We start from the raw sequence: 18035 nt of genomic DNA on the forward strand, positions 1-18035 counted from the left end.
AATGTAGTATTGCAGTGCTGTCTCTGTGATTAAAAATACAAGTAATGATAATCCTTGGTGGCACCCCTGGTCTTAGCGGCGGAATGGGTGCTCTGTGGGCCCACTTCAGAGTAAAAGTTGGACAGTCTCTTAGGATTCCGTACTTGCAGGATAGACTCCTCTATAAACAGTTCAACACTTGGCCCCTCTGCCCTCTCAGGGCCCCTGACAATCTGGATATTATTTCATCTGGAGTGGCCTTCACTGTCCTCCAACTTTGCTTGTATCGTTGCACTCCTCCAGTTGGTCAACCTTGACTTGGAGCACCACTGGTTCATTTTTTGTTTCTTTTATGCCACCCATTTTGAGGGAGGGGGGGGTCATATATGTCGATTTTCATCTGGTGTTGTGACCTACCACTGTGGGCTTCCCTTGTCATGTTTGCGCTCCTAGGGGCGAGGGGGGAAAAAAGGGCTCAGTCCTCAGTCCTCCAGCTGAGCAAAGACGCAGTATTCGCAGGACAGTGTGGTCTGTATAAGTGGAGGGGGGAGGAGATATTCACTGTTGTCACCCAGGCACGAGGCCCTCTCCAAAAAAGGCTCCCCAGAGTGTCTGCAGCCTGTCTGCTTTCTTCCCCGAATTAAACTCCTGCGCCGCCCACTATGCTACGCCAGGCGTCAGTTGCAGCATTGGGGGACTCACACACGTGCCACCCAGGCCCCATGTTCTGCAGGCCTTGATCTCATCTATGCAGGAGTCTCTTTGGGGGCCCTTCCTGGCAACCAAGTAGTTGTCACACCTCCCTCCAGGGACACAAGCCCCTCTTCTCTGATCCCCACGGACTGTTCCGTCCACCAACAGAGGGAGGGGATACTCTTACACCCCCTCTCCAGGGGAACACGCCTACCTCTGAGGCCGATCCAGGTCTTTGATGGCCCCGGTAGGCCCCACTAATGAATCAGCAGGCCACAGTGTCCCTGTGCCCCTGCTAGGCATGCTGTCGTGCCATGGGGCAACACTGCCTGTGGACTGGGAAATATGCCACGCTGCTTGTGTACCATTCACTCAGTCATTGTACTGTGACATTATCGCCCAGGGGGTCTTAGAGGACCACAGCTGCAGGCACCAATCTTCAAGGTGCCGTCACACCACCTCAACTGGGCCTCCGCCCAGCAGTTGTTGCAGTTGGGATGACCTGCCTGTTATCTCCCTATGTAGTCCCTACTCTGTCAGGGTCCCATTGTCCTGGGAGGCTCAAGGGGATCGCAGCTGCCAGCCCAGTTCTCCTGGGTGCCATTGCACCCCCTTACCAGGAACCAGCCCCACTTTCCCTGTTTTCAGCCTCTGCGCCCATCGAATTGAAGGGGGAGGAGGACTGACCGCTTGGCCCCTTGGGGGGTGGGATGAGGGGGGGTGTGGGGAGGCGGCTGGGACTTCCACTGCTGGGATAATGGGTCACTCCTCTGCATACCGTCCAGCTGCAGCTTTACTGCTGCCTCATCCGGCCCGAGTCTCTACCCCCAGGCACCACGCTCAACAGCAGCTGAGCACTGCTCTTCCTCCCCCCTCCCCCCCCCTCCTGCGGTTGGGAGTATGAGGGGGTGACTTTTTCAAGGTGTCGGGAGGATGATGTTGAATGTCATGGGGGATGAGATTGAGGTTAGAACTCTAGTCAAGTTCGACCATCTTGCCCGCTGTCCAGGGTACCGGAAACCTATCATCTTAGTCAGTCTTTCTTAGCAATGTTGTAAAAAAATAAATGAACATCATGAATTAGCTTTTGAGTGAGCTACTGCAGAGTCTGCCACCATTTCTTTACATTATTGTCCTTGCTGCTTACACACTATGTTGGCTTTTGAAATGGCAAAGTAAGGAGTCTTATGAGAGACGTAGGAGTGACATAAATGTAATAGGTTTTTCTTGTATATGATCCTTACAGTCTTTTAAATGGCATCTTTTTTTCGAGTCAATATGTAGGGCAGTGGCAGTCCACATAATGGACAATAACCTAGTCCACATTGGGATTCACCAAGCCTCCAGGCTCCAGGTTTGTATGATGCAATACAGAACTCGCAAGAATGGGGCATGCTCCCAGGTAAACATTGCATTTATCCAAAGAAAAGATCTGTAGGTTGAAGCCTTAGTGTGGCATCAGTTCTTCGTCATGTTTAAAGCACCTGTAAAACTACCATGGCCTTCACCTCTGCTAGATTCTCTTTTTTAACCATATATGTCTAATTAACGACCTGAAAAGCTCACTGGATCAATGTGGTCCTCTCCTGTAGCACTTGGAAACCCTGTTAGTTGATTTGCCTTTGACACATGCTACCTGTTCCTCACAGGGGTATGATTTCCCTCTATTCTTGTCCATGGCTCCAGCTGGTTGGCTTCTTTGCTCATTTAGAATGAAGAGATTAACCAGTAAGTTACCTTAAGCAAAGCAACTTTTATAATAATTGGTATTGACTTATGAATTGTGCAGTGACCTTGAGGTCAAAGTTAAATAGAGGTCACTGCCTTGTCCAGAGAGTATTGGCACTTTTGCGAAATTGGTACTGGGTGGTAGCATTAGGCTGAATTGTGCAACTATGACCAAAGGCACATCCTCCTGCATCACCTTACATAACAACATTGCTTTAAAAGTCCTCTGTAACACCACAGCTGTCCTGTCACACTAGAGATCCCAGACAGGTTTGGCTGTAGCAGTTATACGACTGCCTCAACCAACTTAAACAAACAAGTGGGAGACAATCTCCCTACCTATCTCTTGGTATCCCTTTGAGTACCCATCGCCCAGAGCGTATAAGCTCATCCTCTCCCTGCCTCCAAAATGGCTTGTCTAATTAGTAACAAATACTGTCCCTCACCCAACATCTTAAATAACAAGAACTCTCCACCAATGAAAGCTCACCCTCAAAGGAGGTTTCCAGCCCCATCCTCTAAAAACAAATTCAGATTTAAACTTGACTACTTCCATCAAACAAGCCTTCTATTAAATCCTTACCTTTCTTCTGATAATTAAGTCAAACAGTTTTCCACAACATGAGCTAATAAACCATCTGAACAGTCTATTAACTGGTACAGCACTGCTTAAATTGGCAGCAGCTGGCCACCACCGCACCCTCATCTCCCTTGCTAAATTACCCCATTGCTCTTGTAGTCTTTGAATATTAAACTCGAGCTTCGTCAGGAAGTGGTGCCTCTTGGCTAACTTGATTTCCTGCATGTTTCAGAAAGAAATGCCAACAAATGCAAATGTGCATCCTCCTGCCATTGTGGACCAGTACAGTCTGCAGGCATAACACAGAACAGAAGCAAAACATTGAGGTTGAGGGGGGATAGGAGGATAAAAATAGAAGTTTGATGGCATGTGTGGCTGTAGATACACATGCTTTGCATAAGTCCACCATCAGGTGTTGGGAAGAATCTTTTCCAGTCACAAGATCGAGTGACTCCTCCCCTATGTGATACTGCGCATAGGCATAGAGTAATTTCTTAGATTGTTTTCTCTCCGCTGTCTGGTTCGGACATGTATTCCTCTCGCTCTGTTATTCCTCGGCTCGGTCTATTCCGAACTTTTCTTTTTGGTCTTTCTTTCAGCAACTGTGATTTATTTCGATTGTATTTTCACTATCTAACGCACTCGACTCAAATTTCTACGTACGGGGTTGGTTGGGCCATGGTCGGATCCAAAAATAACATTTGAATGCTGTACCATTTGGGCTCGGCACTGAAAATAGCCATGACTAAAAGGTCTTTGGCATCGACCTCTGGCTCGACACCTTCTCATTCAACCTCTGGATCAAGTTGAATCTTCTCCCCGAGTGCTTCGGTTCCGAGCAAGAAGCCTTCTATATCCACTTCGGAGCTGACAGCTTCGAGTTGACACAAGGCTTCTGCTCCGAAAGCTTTGGATCCGAAAATTCTGTCTTCCAGATCCTAGAGTCTTTCGTTGGAAGCAGCTTTACCAGAGGAGCCAATCCTCGAATTAATGCACGTTTGCCAGAGCCAACTCCATATTCAAAAGAGAACAGGATGAATTATTTTTTCTTCTCCTGCTCTATTTAAGAGGAAACTTACTTTCCAAGAGACTTTGGACACTGCTCTTCCAACTAAAAAGTTTTCCAGAGAAAAGGACAAGACTCCAGTTCAACCTCTGCCTTCTCCACCACACTCTTCTGTGTTACTGCGTACCCCTCCACCACCTCCACAATCACCTCTACCTACTATTGAGCAACGATTTTCTCCACAAGGTTCACCATCACCTCAGGGAGATGATTTGGGGGATATTCCACAAGACATAGACCCATGGGATTCATATGATCCAAAGCCCATACTTTCAGACAACCCTGATCTATACCCTGCACGCCCTTCACCTCCTGAAGATGCAACATTATATCAGCAGGTCATAGCACTGGCAGCTGCATATCATAATGTACAAATGCATTCTGACCCAGTTGAAGAAGATTTTCTGTTTGATACACTGACTACTACCCATAAAGAGTCAGTTTCTGCCCATGCTACCAGGCATGCTCAGACATGCCACAGACATTTTTAAAGAGTCTGTTAGGTCTGTAATTATTAATCCAAGGGTTGACAAGGAATATAAGGTGGCCCCTAAAGACTATATATATATATGTTCGATGGCATGTGTAGCTGCAGAGACCCATGCTGTGCACATCCCGCCATCTGGTGTTGGGCTCGGAGTGTTACAAGTTGTTTTTCTTCGAAGAAGTCTTTTCGAGTCACGAGACCGAGGGACTCCTCCCATTTCGACTCCATATTCATTCAGTCACTAATATCCCCTGATTCTATCGTTGTCAGCACGGCATGTAAACGTAAACAGTCAATCAACGGGAGATGCACATCCCCTTACAAAGAGAGTAAAAAACTAGGTGCGGCAGGAAAGAGTAGCTTCACAAGCAGCCAATCACTGGTGTATCGCCAATTCACAGGCACTCCTAGCACGCTACGATAGGGCCGACTGGGATGCGATGGAAGGCCTTCTATAGTATCTCCCAGAGGAACATCGCAGAAGGGTAAAAGAGCTAGTTTGTGAGGGCCAAACTATTTCAAATAATGTTGGTGTGCCAATGATGCAGTTGATACTGCTGCATGTGGTATTAATACCAGCATCATTATCGGAAGGCATGCTTGATTCAGATGTTCAGGTTTCAAGCCTGAAGTCCAACAGGCAGTTCTTAATATGCCTTTTGACAAAGAACATTTGTTTGGACAGGAGGTGGACACTGCTATGGGAAAGCTCAAAAAGGATTCAGAAACAACAAAGGCTATGGGGGCCCTACTCACTACACCATAAAGGGGTAATTTTTGTCGCCCACAATTCAGGAGAGGCTTCAAACCCTCATTTAATGAGCTCTACTCCTCACAAACTAAGCAAGGCACCCATTTCTATCATAGAGGTTCCTTTAGAGGTTCATACAGGACGCGAACAATAAAGGCAGAGGAAAGGCATCCGCCTCTATTACATGCCCTTGACTACTTCCACCGGCTCACCTCTACAGTCGGGAAAGATGAATGCATTTTTATGAACAATGGTCCAATATCACCACGGATCAGTGGATTCTATCAATTATCCAACATGGTTACTGCCTAGAATTAATTTCCACCCCACCACATATTCCCCCCTCACGTTTCGCAGACTGTCACAAGACCATCTTGCTCTTTTAAAAGAAGTACAATCCCTTCTTCTCAAAAGGCTATAGAGCCAGTTGCCCTCTCATAGCAAGGTTTAGGCGTGTAGTCCCTATACTTCCTTATACCAAAGAAGGATGGGTCACTAAGACCAATTCTAGATCTCATTCTTCTCAATCTATATATTCTCTCTAGGCATTTCCATATGGTCAATCTCCAAGATGTCATTCCCCTTTTACAGCAGGGTGACTTCATGACAGCTCTAGATCTGAAGGACGCATACTTTCCCATTCCCATTCACCCAGCACACCGCAAACACCGAAGATGTGTCCTTGCGGGGAAACGTTATCAATTCAAGATATTACAATTCGGGGTGAAAATTGTCCTAGGATTTTCAGAAAGTGCGGCATTCCTCAGAAGACAACACATACATGTCTTTCCCTTCTTGGACGATTGCCTCATCAAAGCCAGTACCATCCACCAATGTCAACGTTGTACTCAAACCACAGTAGATCTTCTCCACACTCTGGGGTTTACAATCAACTTTCTCAAATCCCACCTCCAGTTTTCACAAATACAGCCCTATCCGGGGGCAGTTCTCAATACTCAGTCTGCCTTGGAATATCCAAACCCAGCTCGAATTCAAACTTTTCAGACTTTCCTTTCACAGCTACAACTCTGACACAGTGAGAACAGTGATGCATTTATTAGGGATGATGGCGTCATGTATTTCCATTTTTCCCCATGACAGACTGCACATGTGCCCCTTACAGCAGTGTCCATCTCGTCAGGGGTCTCAGTCACAGTCTCTGCTCCACGATCTAGTGTTGTTGGACCGCCAGACTCACTCCTCTTTGCAGTAGTGGAATCCCAACAAGCTTTTCAACGGGTGCCCCTTTCACGACCCTGTGCCTCAGGTCACTCTGACTACCGATGTATCACAGACATGTTGGAGAGCACATCTTAACAACCTCACAACACAAGGTTTATGGGATCCAGTTCAACAAACTTCACACATCAATTATTTGTAGTTACAAGCTGTCCTTTTTTTTTTTTTTTTCTTTTTTTTTTAGCACTCAGAGCTTTTTTACCTCAACTCTCCCATAAAGTGGTTCTAGTCTGTACAGACAACATGACAGCCATGTATTATCTGCAGAAACGGGGGGACACACGGTCTTATCAGCTGTCCCTTCATGCTCAGACAATTTGGAAATAGGTAATTCAACATCACACTCACTTACTGGCAGAGTATCTCCCAGGGATAGACAGCCATTTTGCAGACCTTCTAAGCAGGCTGCAGCAACAAGTCCATGAATGGGAACTTCACCCTCCAACACTTTATCAGTACTTTCAAAGGTGGGGAACACTAGAAATAAGCCTCTTTGCCACCACAGAAAATTCAAAATGCCAAAACCTTGCGTCGAGATACCTACACCCTCAGTCCAAGGGCAATACGCTATGGATGAATTGATCAGGGATATTTTCTTAGGCTTTTCCACCTCTCCCACTCCTTCCATTTCTAGTTCACAAAATGAGACAGACATCACTCACCATGATCCTTGTAGCTCCCCCATGGGCACGTCAACTTTGGTTCACAACACTGTTGGGTCTGTCAGTGGTTCCTCAGGAGAAACGTTCCAACAGGCCGGACCTTCTCACTCAGTCACAGTCAAATTAGACATCCAGACCCCAAGACACTCAATCTTGCCATATGGCTCCTGAGGTCCTAGAATTCGGATATTTTAACTTCACCTTAGAATGTATGGAAATTCTTAAGGAGGCACGTAAACCTTCAACTAGAGTGTTATGCTGCAAAATTGAAGCGTTTTGTTTGCTGTTGTCAACCTGAAAACATTGAACCGCTCAAAGCCTCAGTTCAGGGCATTGTTTTTTACCTGCTACATTTATAGAAAGCAAACTTAGCATACTCATCTACTAGACTTCATTAGGCAGCTATAGCTGCTTACCTTCAGAATAGATAACCTATCTCTTTATTTAGGATTCCAGTTATTAAAACCTTCCTGAAAGGTCTCAAGTCATTCCTCTCAGGGTTCCCCCAGTCCCATCATGGAACCTAAATGTTGTTCTCACTCTCTTTGCAGTTTATTTCATGGAAGGTAGCCTTGTTGGTAGCTATCACTTCGTTAAGACGTGTAAGTTAATTACAGGATCTCACTTGAGAAGAACCTTTCTTCCAATTACAAAAAGATAAAGTAGGTCTCAGGACTAAATTCCTTCCAAAAGTGGTTTCACCATTTCATAATAATCAGTCAATTGAGTTCCCTTCTTTTTTACCCACAACCAGACTCTGTTGCAGAGAGAGCTCTTCACACACTGGATGTTAAAAGAGCTCTCATATATTATATTGCCAGAACTAATCAGTTTGGAAAATCCAAATAGCTTTTTGTAGCATTTTCTATGCCTCATAAAGGCAATCCAGTTTCAAAAAACTGTATAGCCAGATGGATAGTCAAGTGTATTCAGATTTTTTATCTTAAAGCTAAAAGACAGTTGTCTATTACTCCTAGAGCACATTACATTAGAAAAAAGGGTGCTTCTATGGCTTTTGCAGATAACATTCCAATAGCTGACATTTGTAAAGCTGCAACTTGGTCTACACCACATACATTTGCTAAACACTATTTTCTAAATGTTTTAGAAGGCAACAACCTAATATTGGTAAAGCTGTGATTAGGACACTTTTTCAAGCCACTGCAACCCCTACAGGCTAGCCACCACTTACTTGGAGGGGACAGCTTTACAGTCTCTGCAAAACATGTGTATCTACAGCCACACATGCCATGGAACGGAAAATGTTACTTACCCAGTAAACATCTGTTTGTGGCTTGTAGTGCTGTAGATTCACATGCACCCTCCCTCCTCCCCAGAAGCCTGTAGTCTTTCTAGTGGCGTTCTTATGTAATTTGGTATATATGTAAATGCACTGCATGGACATCTTTTTCTTACTCTCTATATATACTCCTTACCTCACCCGCCTGCGGGAATAAAATTTAACAAAGGACTCAATGCCTCTGCGCAGTATCACCGAGAGGAATCACTCGATCTCATGACTCGAAAAGATTATTCGAGCAAAAACAACTTGCAGACTCCAGATCCAACCTTAGATGGTGGACTTATGCAAAGAATGTGAACCTACAGCACTGCATGCCACAAACAAATGTCAAGTGGGTAAGTATCCTTTTCCTTGTTAAGTAATCCTCCTTAATCACACAACTTTCCCACCTCTCTAGCTCTCATACATCAACCCCTTTAACTCCTAGTTAATGTCTTAGGAGAGCAAAGAAGGTAACATTTAAACTCGTCCTCTGTGAACAACCCAAAGCCATCACACTTCACCGATGCACACAATTCGCGTTTCAGTGTTATAAGAGTAATTCAGCATAATGTGACTGACACCATGCGTGTTTGTGTGTATGTATGCAAATATATAATGTTATTGGTGCACAGGGCACTCCTGAGTGTGCCTTTATAAACATTCTACACAAAGGTGGTAAGGTAAGAAATTAGGCATATACATTGAAGATATGTTTCAAAAACACTGTTTGGATTCTATTGTTTAGCAATCATTTTATGAAAACAGTGTGTATTAAAGTATCACTTTAGTCAAAAGTAACCTGAGAGAACGTTTCTACAAAAGTTGTGATACAAGGAAAAAGGGAAACTGTTGAAAATAACAATGTTTATGTAAAAAGGTGATTGTGAGCTTGCTAGGTTTTAACCCCTGACGTATATGATCAGGAATAGATAAAAAATAACTTTGAAACCTTTGTTAATGACAAATAGCATTACACGTATGAGATAGCTCATGTAAGACTATGACCAATTTTGCATTATAAACCAAGTGGACTCCCCAATCTTTCCAAAGGTCCACATTCAAACCTGCACAGCTATCGATGTATGTGCTATCCTACATCATTCATAGAAGCTATTACATGTTCAGTTAGGTTGGATTTACTTTTGCAAAATATTCATAGTTATTGGTGAAAGAGTGCACGAAGGAGTGCATCTTGTGACCATATAATATAAACTACATCAGCTCAGTTACTATTGTGAGTGAACGTTAAATAATCTATAATAAAACAAAAAGCCTTGTCATTAAAAGTAGCAAGTGAGGTGCACTATTCCAGGTCGGGCCTTAGTAGTGATTAGTACCGCTGAAAAGTTGTGCGTTTAAGACTTCCAGTTCAATGCAGCTTTTCCCCTTCTGTGCTACCTCAAATATGACATTAAACAATCTAGTTTTCCAGAGACAATTACATTATTTGAGATATACAATATTTGGCAGTACGATCTCATGACAATCTTTCACTTCTGTAGCAGATGAGTTGGAGTACCATAAAGATTCTGGGGGAAGAAACCTTGCAAAGACCGTGCTGAGTGACGAATCGATAGCCTGCAGCAGGTAGTTCGCAATGGTACCTGGTAGCACTAGCATGCAGCCCGCTATGCCATGTTATTAATGAGGACTTTAGCCTGTGTAAGGATTTCCATGAAGCTTATTGGCATCGCTAGCTTTTGACAAGCAATAATTTATAAACCCTGGAATATGAATGGGGGCTACATATCATGACGGTTGTATGATGGAACCACGCATGCCGGAACAACGCATGCCTTAACGCTCTTAGAACCACGACCATGTTGTTTCCGCGCATGCCTTTACTATGCTTGCCTTTACAATGAATTTTGTTGTAAAAGCATGCCTAGTAAAGGCATGTGTGGAAACGGCATGAGTAGTTCTGTTAGGCACCCCCCTGCCTGTTGTGAGGCCACAAACTACCCCCACCTCTAATACCTAAAGTACCCTGAGCCCAAACCCCCCCCCCAAAAAAAAACGATCCCAACCCCCACGCCGCACCTAAAATATGATGATACCTGATAGCTCTAGTGTGCAACAGGCTGTGTCTTGCTAATACTAGTTTATTTAGTTTGAGGATGGATGTCCATGATACTCATACTTATTTCCAGCATTTGCTAGGCGGATTTTGATTGACCATGGAGTATGAAGTGTGCAGAATACCATGCCTAACTAATATTGTACTCTTTAGCCTTTGACACAGTGGTAGATTTGCTGAATCTGATAAGCAATGTACAACAGCCCCTAGGATTTCCAGCCTAAAGTAGACACTGCCCAATGACCACTCACAGTCTGTAATATTCAACGGGTATTTCAGAGGAGCCCTATGGGGTCTCTTTTAAGATGGGCCGTTTAGGTTACAACCCAGTTTTCTAACTTGATATTTATAGAAGAAAGTTATATGGATTCTTTCAAATGCAAACTATGGTTATATCGGTTGATTCAAATTATATTCATGTAAATCTGTTGTGAAATTGGAGCCACAAATTATCAGAGTCGAAGACTTGAGCAGAAAGCAGCTCATGGCTATCTGAGGCAGACTGTATTCAATATGACAAACACATGAATGAAATGTGCAGGATACTCCTGAACAATAATTCTTGCAGGATGGGTTGAGTTGGGCGTTCTACCAGGATTGGAGGTTGGAAAATGTGAGACCCTAATATTCTTCAATGTGTGTTTCATTTCTCCACGTATTAAAAAAATAACCAGCCACTTTAGGTGAAGAACAAAGATTCAGGTGTTTGACTCCTTCTTGGAGAAAAGTGACTTTCTAACTCTTGTTGTCCTTTCACATGTTAACTTTTACATTCCAGTTGGGTCAAAACCGTGGGATCTAATTTTGGTGGTAAGAAAGTTTCATTACAAGATCAAGGTCTTGCCCTTGATTGTTGTAATCCCACTTTTTCGGAAATGTGTGATAATGCCCAGGTTGGGTACACTAGTTTGAAAGCATAAGGACCATCTATTAAGTGTGATATTATTGAAGGTTTTGTGCCTCCAAGACTCTGGCCAGCTTTTGTGTTCAGATGCAATGTCAACTCCATCAAATTCTCCCTCCAGCCGACGTAGTTGCTTTAGTTCTTAATTGTTGTTAAAGAGACAAATAGAACAGTGATCTGTTCTTTTCACGCCTGAATCCTATAGTATCCCAGTGGGTATGGCAGCAACCAAATGAGGCCATAAAAGGGGAAAAAACAGAGATTGGGTAGAAAGACATGAAAGAGAATTGAAACACTTTTGCCTTGGCTGCTTTTAGTTTCCTGTCCCACCCTGTGTATCTTTGAGAATTGTCAGTTCAGACTTATTCCATAGTTTGCATAAGGATTTGGGCTCACTTGCTGTCTGACTTGGCTACTGCTTATCCCCAAATCTAATGAGATTCAAGAATTAGATATACCAGCTAAAGCATCATCCTTTCCTTGTCAGCTTTGAGATATGACAGAGCAGAAGGGGAGGGGTCTATTTATTCAGGAGATTTAAAGCTGGTAGTTAATAAAACAATACTAAAGTTGGCCAACACAATAGTTATATATGATGTTTTGGTTACAGGTGTTGTGCCATTGTTCATCTTAATAACTGGGAATGGTGCTTTTTAATAGAAAACCTAGATGGAGTGCGTTGTCTAGTTAATAGTAGAAAATAAATTAGGAGAAGTAAATGCATCTGTCTTTGCAAAACATGTTTCCTTTTCTTCCATACCTCCCATATTTATCTTCATTTAGTTAAGCATATGTTTTATAGTCACCCCGTGATTTGATGTATTATTTTTCTTTTGACTTAAGTTTTGCTTTGACGTTAACAGGTCTTCTGTTTGTGTTAAACCATTTTTTTACATTTGTTAGCCATTTCGTTTTTTTCTTTTTGTTTTTAACATTCCATCCCCATCAATCATTCTGTTTTTGACAGCGACATACCAAAGGATCTTTGTCCTCTGTACAGGCCTGGCGAGTGGGAGGACCTGTCTTCTGAGAAGGACATTAACCCGTTCAGCAAATTCAAATCTCTCAACAAAGAAAAAAGGCAGCAAAATGGGACTACAGTGAAAGCCAATTTGCATACCACTTTTTCAAAGCTATCTGATGTTGATAAGGCCACAGGAGAACTAGAAAATGTAAATGCCAAAGGGGAAATCAAAACCTTGGAACACTGTAATGTCTTTCCAATATCAGTGTCTAAGACAAATGATCTGCCTCACAGCTGCACCAAAAAGGTTGAGGAACCTTTTAGTACCATTACAATTTCAGAACCCGGTACTAAAGAACGTTCTCCTTTAGAAGATGGTTATATTGAGCTGGAGAAAGCTCTTCCTCCAGTTGAAGGGGGCATAGCAGATAGCAAAGAAACTGTCACAGCTGAAGTGGTTGTCGCTGAGCCAACGGTTTCCCAGAGGGCCACAGAAGAGACTACAATATCTTCCATAGAGGCACCATTGGTATCCACAGTCTTGCAAGGTTCACTTGACATTGGTATCCCTGAGAATTTATGTTTAAATTTAAACAAAGAGTCAGAATTATCATTGGCAGAGAATGACCTTCCTCTGCCAACGACAGAAAAGATGGAAACCATGTTAAAGATTTTGAAGGACCTGAGTGAAGATCAGTCTTCTGGATTTGTCATCGACACTAGCAAGACATTTTCATCATCCCACAGTTTAAGTAACTGTAACATGCATGCTGATAAAAACATTCTAGTAGCCGCCACAGAGACTGCATCTGAACCTGCAGAGGTACCAGAAAAAATACCCACTTCAAGCTTAAATGCCGACTTGGGTACAGACTTTTCAGGAAATGAGGCATTGTTTAAAGAAGGATCACCTGCAGTGAATCGCAAAGTTTCGGAAGAATCCCCGCTTTCTTATTCCTCGGGGGAAACCTTTGCCGAGATGCAACAAGATAGCGAGACTGAGATCAAACTGTGGCTTCTTAAAAGGATGCAAGGGCCAATCGAAGGTGAGTCGTTTTCTTGTTCCTCTTTTGTCTTCAGGCGCGCAAGGAAGATGCTTCTCTTGTGTCATTTGAGTATGTATTAATAGAATAAAGCTGCCCTATTTCGACCTCTTTTTACTGAATGCTTAGGTAATGGTGTTTTTTAAAAGGGATTATATGTTTTATTTGAACTTTGCAGGCTAGGCTGTTCCTTACTGTTTTACATTCTGGTCCAATTCCTCGTGAAACACATTCCACCTGTTCTATTTTCTTTGTGATCTGATGGTCCCAACAGGAAGTTTCCACATAAGAGCCGAGCATTACAGCAAAGTCAAAGGCTCCATTGCCTCAGCCTTTCCAGCTGTGTGTTTACATGTGTGACAGATGTGTGCCTTTCAACTGTCATCACCCAAAATGGGTGACCACAGTAGAAAGCAGCACATCTGTGATTTGGCACACAAACCTAAACCAGTCATTATGGCAAAGTGACTGGAGAAAACCTGCTTTGGTAACCAGATAGTCTCTTAATTCAGATTGCAATATTAGAAGCAACTGAGTATTTCCAGTATAAGCAGTATCTGTAGTTGTAGCAGCAGCACTAGTAATAGTATTGTTGGCAGGAACACACTGGCAGTAGTACCAGAATTTGTACTAGAGCTAATAGTACTGAAGCTAGTAGTAGGGATCATATTTACAGTATTATTGGTGATGGCAATATTCCTAATAGTGGGGCATTTAATATTATTAGTATTTTGACTAGCTGCAGGAGCAGTATTATGATAGATTAATTAATAGAGTTTCTTATAGAAGGTAATCATGTTACCAGACACAGCAGTAATAAGACTATTATTAATAGTAGGACAGTTGGCAATAGAACTGGTAGGGACAACTGAGATTGTAATGATAGTATTAGTGGTAAATGCAACAACCAAAGTACCATTGCTACTAATTGCAACAGTACTGGTATGAGTGCTACAAGTATTAGTTCCATTACTAGTAATACTATTGTATCCATGCCAGTAGAAGTGGTAGTACTTCCAGTAATAACACTACTGAAAGTACTACTGCAACCTCTGGATCTCCTGGCTCTGCAGTTTTTGATTAATCCACTCTATAATGATGATAATATGTAAGCAATAGTACCAGATATGCCAGATGTGTACGAAGGGGACTGGTGGATCACCTAGTCAATCCGAAGTGCAGCAGGAGAGCAGTATGATATAGTGCTGTGTGGGTTGGATTGGAAAAGTTGCACATTTACTATGACTTGGTGCATAGCGCAGAAAAATGCAACCTTTTAGTTTGTGCTATGTTAGTTGACTAAAAAAATGATAAAAATCAAGAGCACACATGTATCTATGGACTGACCTTTCTGTGCTATGCCCCTTCCACTTCCTGTGTTGGAGGATGCATCCTATTGGAAAAACCAAGAGGACAGCCTGTATCAGGAAACAGCTTGAACAAATGTATAACAATGCATATGTAACAAAGAGCTGACGCTCTCACAATTGTTGTAATTTTGTGGTTTGTCAATATTGGTATCCGATAAATACTTCATACAATCATTTAAGCTTTATACTCTAGCAGCTCTCCATCCTTTTCTGAAAGTAATAGAAACGTCTTAACTCTTATTAAGGGTTTCAAACCAGATATATTTTTCATAGTAAATCCGTTTCAGATCATTGATAACTCTGAAGTCTAAGACATTTGCAGCAGTGCAGTTTGAGGTTTCAATGCCCATTCAGAAATGCTGTAAAGTTTACTGTTTGTTTTAAATTGTATTTTTCATATTTGTTGCCTCAGGTACCCACTGCACATAACCTGATTATCAGCAAAATAGATTTACCCCATGTATCATCAGCAGATCAATTGTCTTAATGGCCTGGACTAAAGCCAGATGTTTTTAAATGTAATTACGAAGGCCAGTCATGTTGAGAACTTCCAGATAAAATGCTAATTTAAAATACCATGTCTGTGATTTATACAACATCAAAAAAAGATTGTCTTATTTTCTGAAAGATATTTTAAAATAAATGTAGTAAATGTAGTTTATATGAACTGAATCCAGCTACATTTCAGTATTTAAATATTACATGTAGAACACGATTAGGATAATAAAAACAAATTATATGAAATTTTAAAAGCTGGATGCATGAACATCTCACAAGGTAACAATCACTATTTAGCGATTCTAATGTCTTTAGGTTTGGCCTAAAGACAGCTGTAGCTGTCTTGCTAACCATGTTTAAAAAAAGAAAAAAATAATACCAAGATACATACAAATATCGGGGCTCCCAGTCAATCATTCAATCAGGATTTGTAAAGCGTGGCTTGTCACCTGCAAGGGTATCCAGGTGCTGAGAGTGAGGCTGCCTATCTTAGTCGAACAGCTAGTTCTTGAGACCTTTCCGGAATTCCAGAAGGCAGGTTTGAAGGTGAGGTGGGAGGTTTTTCCAGGATCTTGCCATGAGGTAGGAGAAGGGACGTCTTCTGCTGTTACTCCGGTGGATGCTGCGGATATGTGCAACAGAGAGGGATGTAAAGCACAGGGGTCTGGGGTTATGCTAGTCCTTGATTGTAAAGAGCTTTGTAGGTGTGGATCATCTTGAATTGGCATCTCTTTTGGAGGGGGAGCCAATGTAGTTTCCCGAGGTGGTGGTGGTGGTGGTGTGGTGATGGTGGTGGGGGGGAGGATATCTGCCTGTTTAGCAAGGTCAAGGATGTGTCTGGCGCTGAGTTCTGTGTGGTCTGCAGTCTCTTCAGGAGGTGTGTGGAGATTTCTACGTAGAATGCTGCATTTCTGCACATCTAGTCAGCTAGTGACCAGGGCCTGAGTGACGTTATGTCTGGTGTTGACGGGTAGCCATTTGAAGATCTTACAGAGCATGTGAAGTGTTAAGAAGCACGTGGAGGAGACTGTGTTGATCTGGTTGGTGACCACATTCAGGGCTTTTTTGGTGCTGTGGTTGGCACTGAAACTGGACTGGGAGGGGTCCAATAGGTTGTTCCTTTCCAGGTGTAGAGTGAGTTGGTGGTTTATGGCCTTTTCACGTACTTTGGCGCAAAAGGGGAGCAAGGAGATGGGATTGTAGTTTGAGTTTGCTGGGATTGGCAGAAAGTTTTTTGAGAAGGGGGTTTGACTCCTGCGGGTTTTCATGCTTTGGGGAAGCCAGCTGAGGTTATGGATGAGTTAAAGATGACAGTGTGCTCCTTGCTGATCATTCTGGTGCCGAGGTTGAAGAAGTGGTGGAGCAGGGGTTGGTGGGTTCCTCTGAGTGCACACAGTTCATGATGGCTGTGGTGTCCTGTACACTGAGCTGGTCCCAGGTGGTGAGCAGGTGGTTTGGAAGCACCTCCGGAGTGGCATCTGTGGGAGGGAGGAGGCTGAGGGTGGTTCTGGTGGTGGGTTGGGATTCGAAGTTTTGTAGATATGGCAATTTTCTCATCAAGTGCAGCAGGGGTTGGAGAACTCCCTGATGATTTTGAAGAGTTCTTCGCTGTGGTTGGGGCTGTTCTCAGTGCAGTCATCTAGGGTGTTCTTTTTGGTTTTGTTCAGTAATCAGTGGTATTTGTTGAGGGACGATTTGAAGGCTGCTCGGTCTGCAGGCTCTTTCCTGGTGTGCCATTTGCTCGCTAGCCGCTTACTGTTGCATTTCACGATCCTGCGCTCCGGGGTGTAGCAGCTGGCTTGTTTGGAGGGTTTCTTAGGTTTGGTGTGCTTGACTGGGGCTACTGTATTGGCACAGTTAGTGATCCATTTCGAGAAATTCTTGACAGTCTGACCCAGGTTGGATGCAGTGTTGGGGCGTGAGCTGCCGAGGGCATTGGTCCACTGGCTTTAAGATACTCAGTTTCTGCTTTAGTGGAAGGTGCTGGGTGGGAGGTGCTTTCACCATTGGACTGTTGACATGTCACTCAAATTATACTCGCACCCACCCCAGCAGAAAGCATAGGTCAAAGACCAGCAAACTACGTTCCCCAAAAATGGAAATTGTTAGCCACTTCCCAATGACTGATAGTCCCCGTGTATAGTAGGGTACAGCAACTATTTTCATAACTCTCAAGACATTTATTGTAAATTGCAAAATTTATTCCTCACTATAAACAAGCTTTGGTATGTTTATCTTACTGAAAAGTAACAGTCATTAGACTAGCTGAAGTGTAGATGTAATTTGTTAAGTAGAAGCAACCTTCCCCCCCACCCCAAAAAAAAAAGGTGTATGATTGATATTTCAACCACTTTAGAGAGCCTTTTAATAACTCCTTGTGGCACTATATCCCCTCTATTGGAGTATTATACCAGCACTGCCAAAATGTAAAAAAAATATCCTCTCAACTCAAAGCTTAAACCCACTGAAAGATGGACCACCGAATAAGCTATGTAACTGTACTTGTACTTAGCAGTGATTAAAGGTTCCTAAAAATAGTAGTGTGTGTGATCACAAACCTTTAAAAAAAAAATAATATTTTTACAAAATTGAACTGTATTAAGCTCTGTACTTTTTACTCAAAGTGGACCAGCTGTGGCAAGCAATTCTACGGAAAACCATCTCAAATTATAAAAATAGCATAACTGTGTATTTAAATGTATATACTAA

General features: G+C 42.8%; 1 protein-coding gene across 5 annotated transcripts in view; it reads left to right on the top strand.

Annotated features, from left to right (window-relative positions):
* NCOA7 (nuclear receptor coactivator 7) overlaps positions 1 to 18035 on the top strand; it is a 934107-nt gene that overhangs the window by 645367 nt on the left and 270705 nt on the right. For 4 of the 5 annotated variants that reach the window (XM_069234809.1, XM_069234810.1, XM_069234812.1 and 1 more), the window contains one exon: positions 12419 to 13461. In XM_069234809.1, the coding sequence (XP_069090910.1) occupies positions 12419 to 13461 (1043 nt within the window). The remainder of the gene's footprint in view (positions 1 to 12418; positions 13462 to 18035) is intronic. The other variant, XM_069234813.1, reaches the window with a different exon arrangement.

This window comes from Pleurodeles waltl, chromosome 5 (genome assembly GCF_031143425.1).
Source record: "Pleurodeles waltl isolate 20211129_DDA chromosome 5, aPleWal1.hap1.20221129, whole genome shotgun sequence".
NCBI lineage: Eukaryota > Metazoa > Chordata > Amphibia > Caudata > Salamandridae > Pleurodeles > Pleurodeles waltl.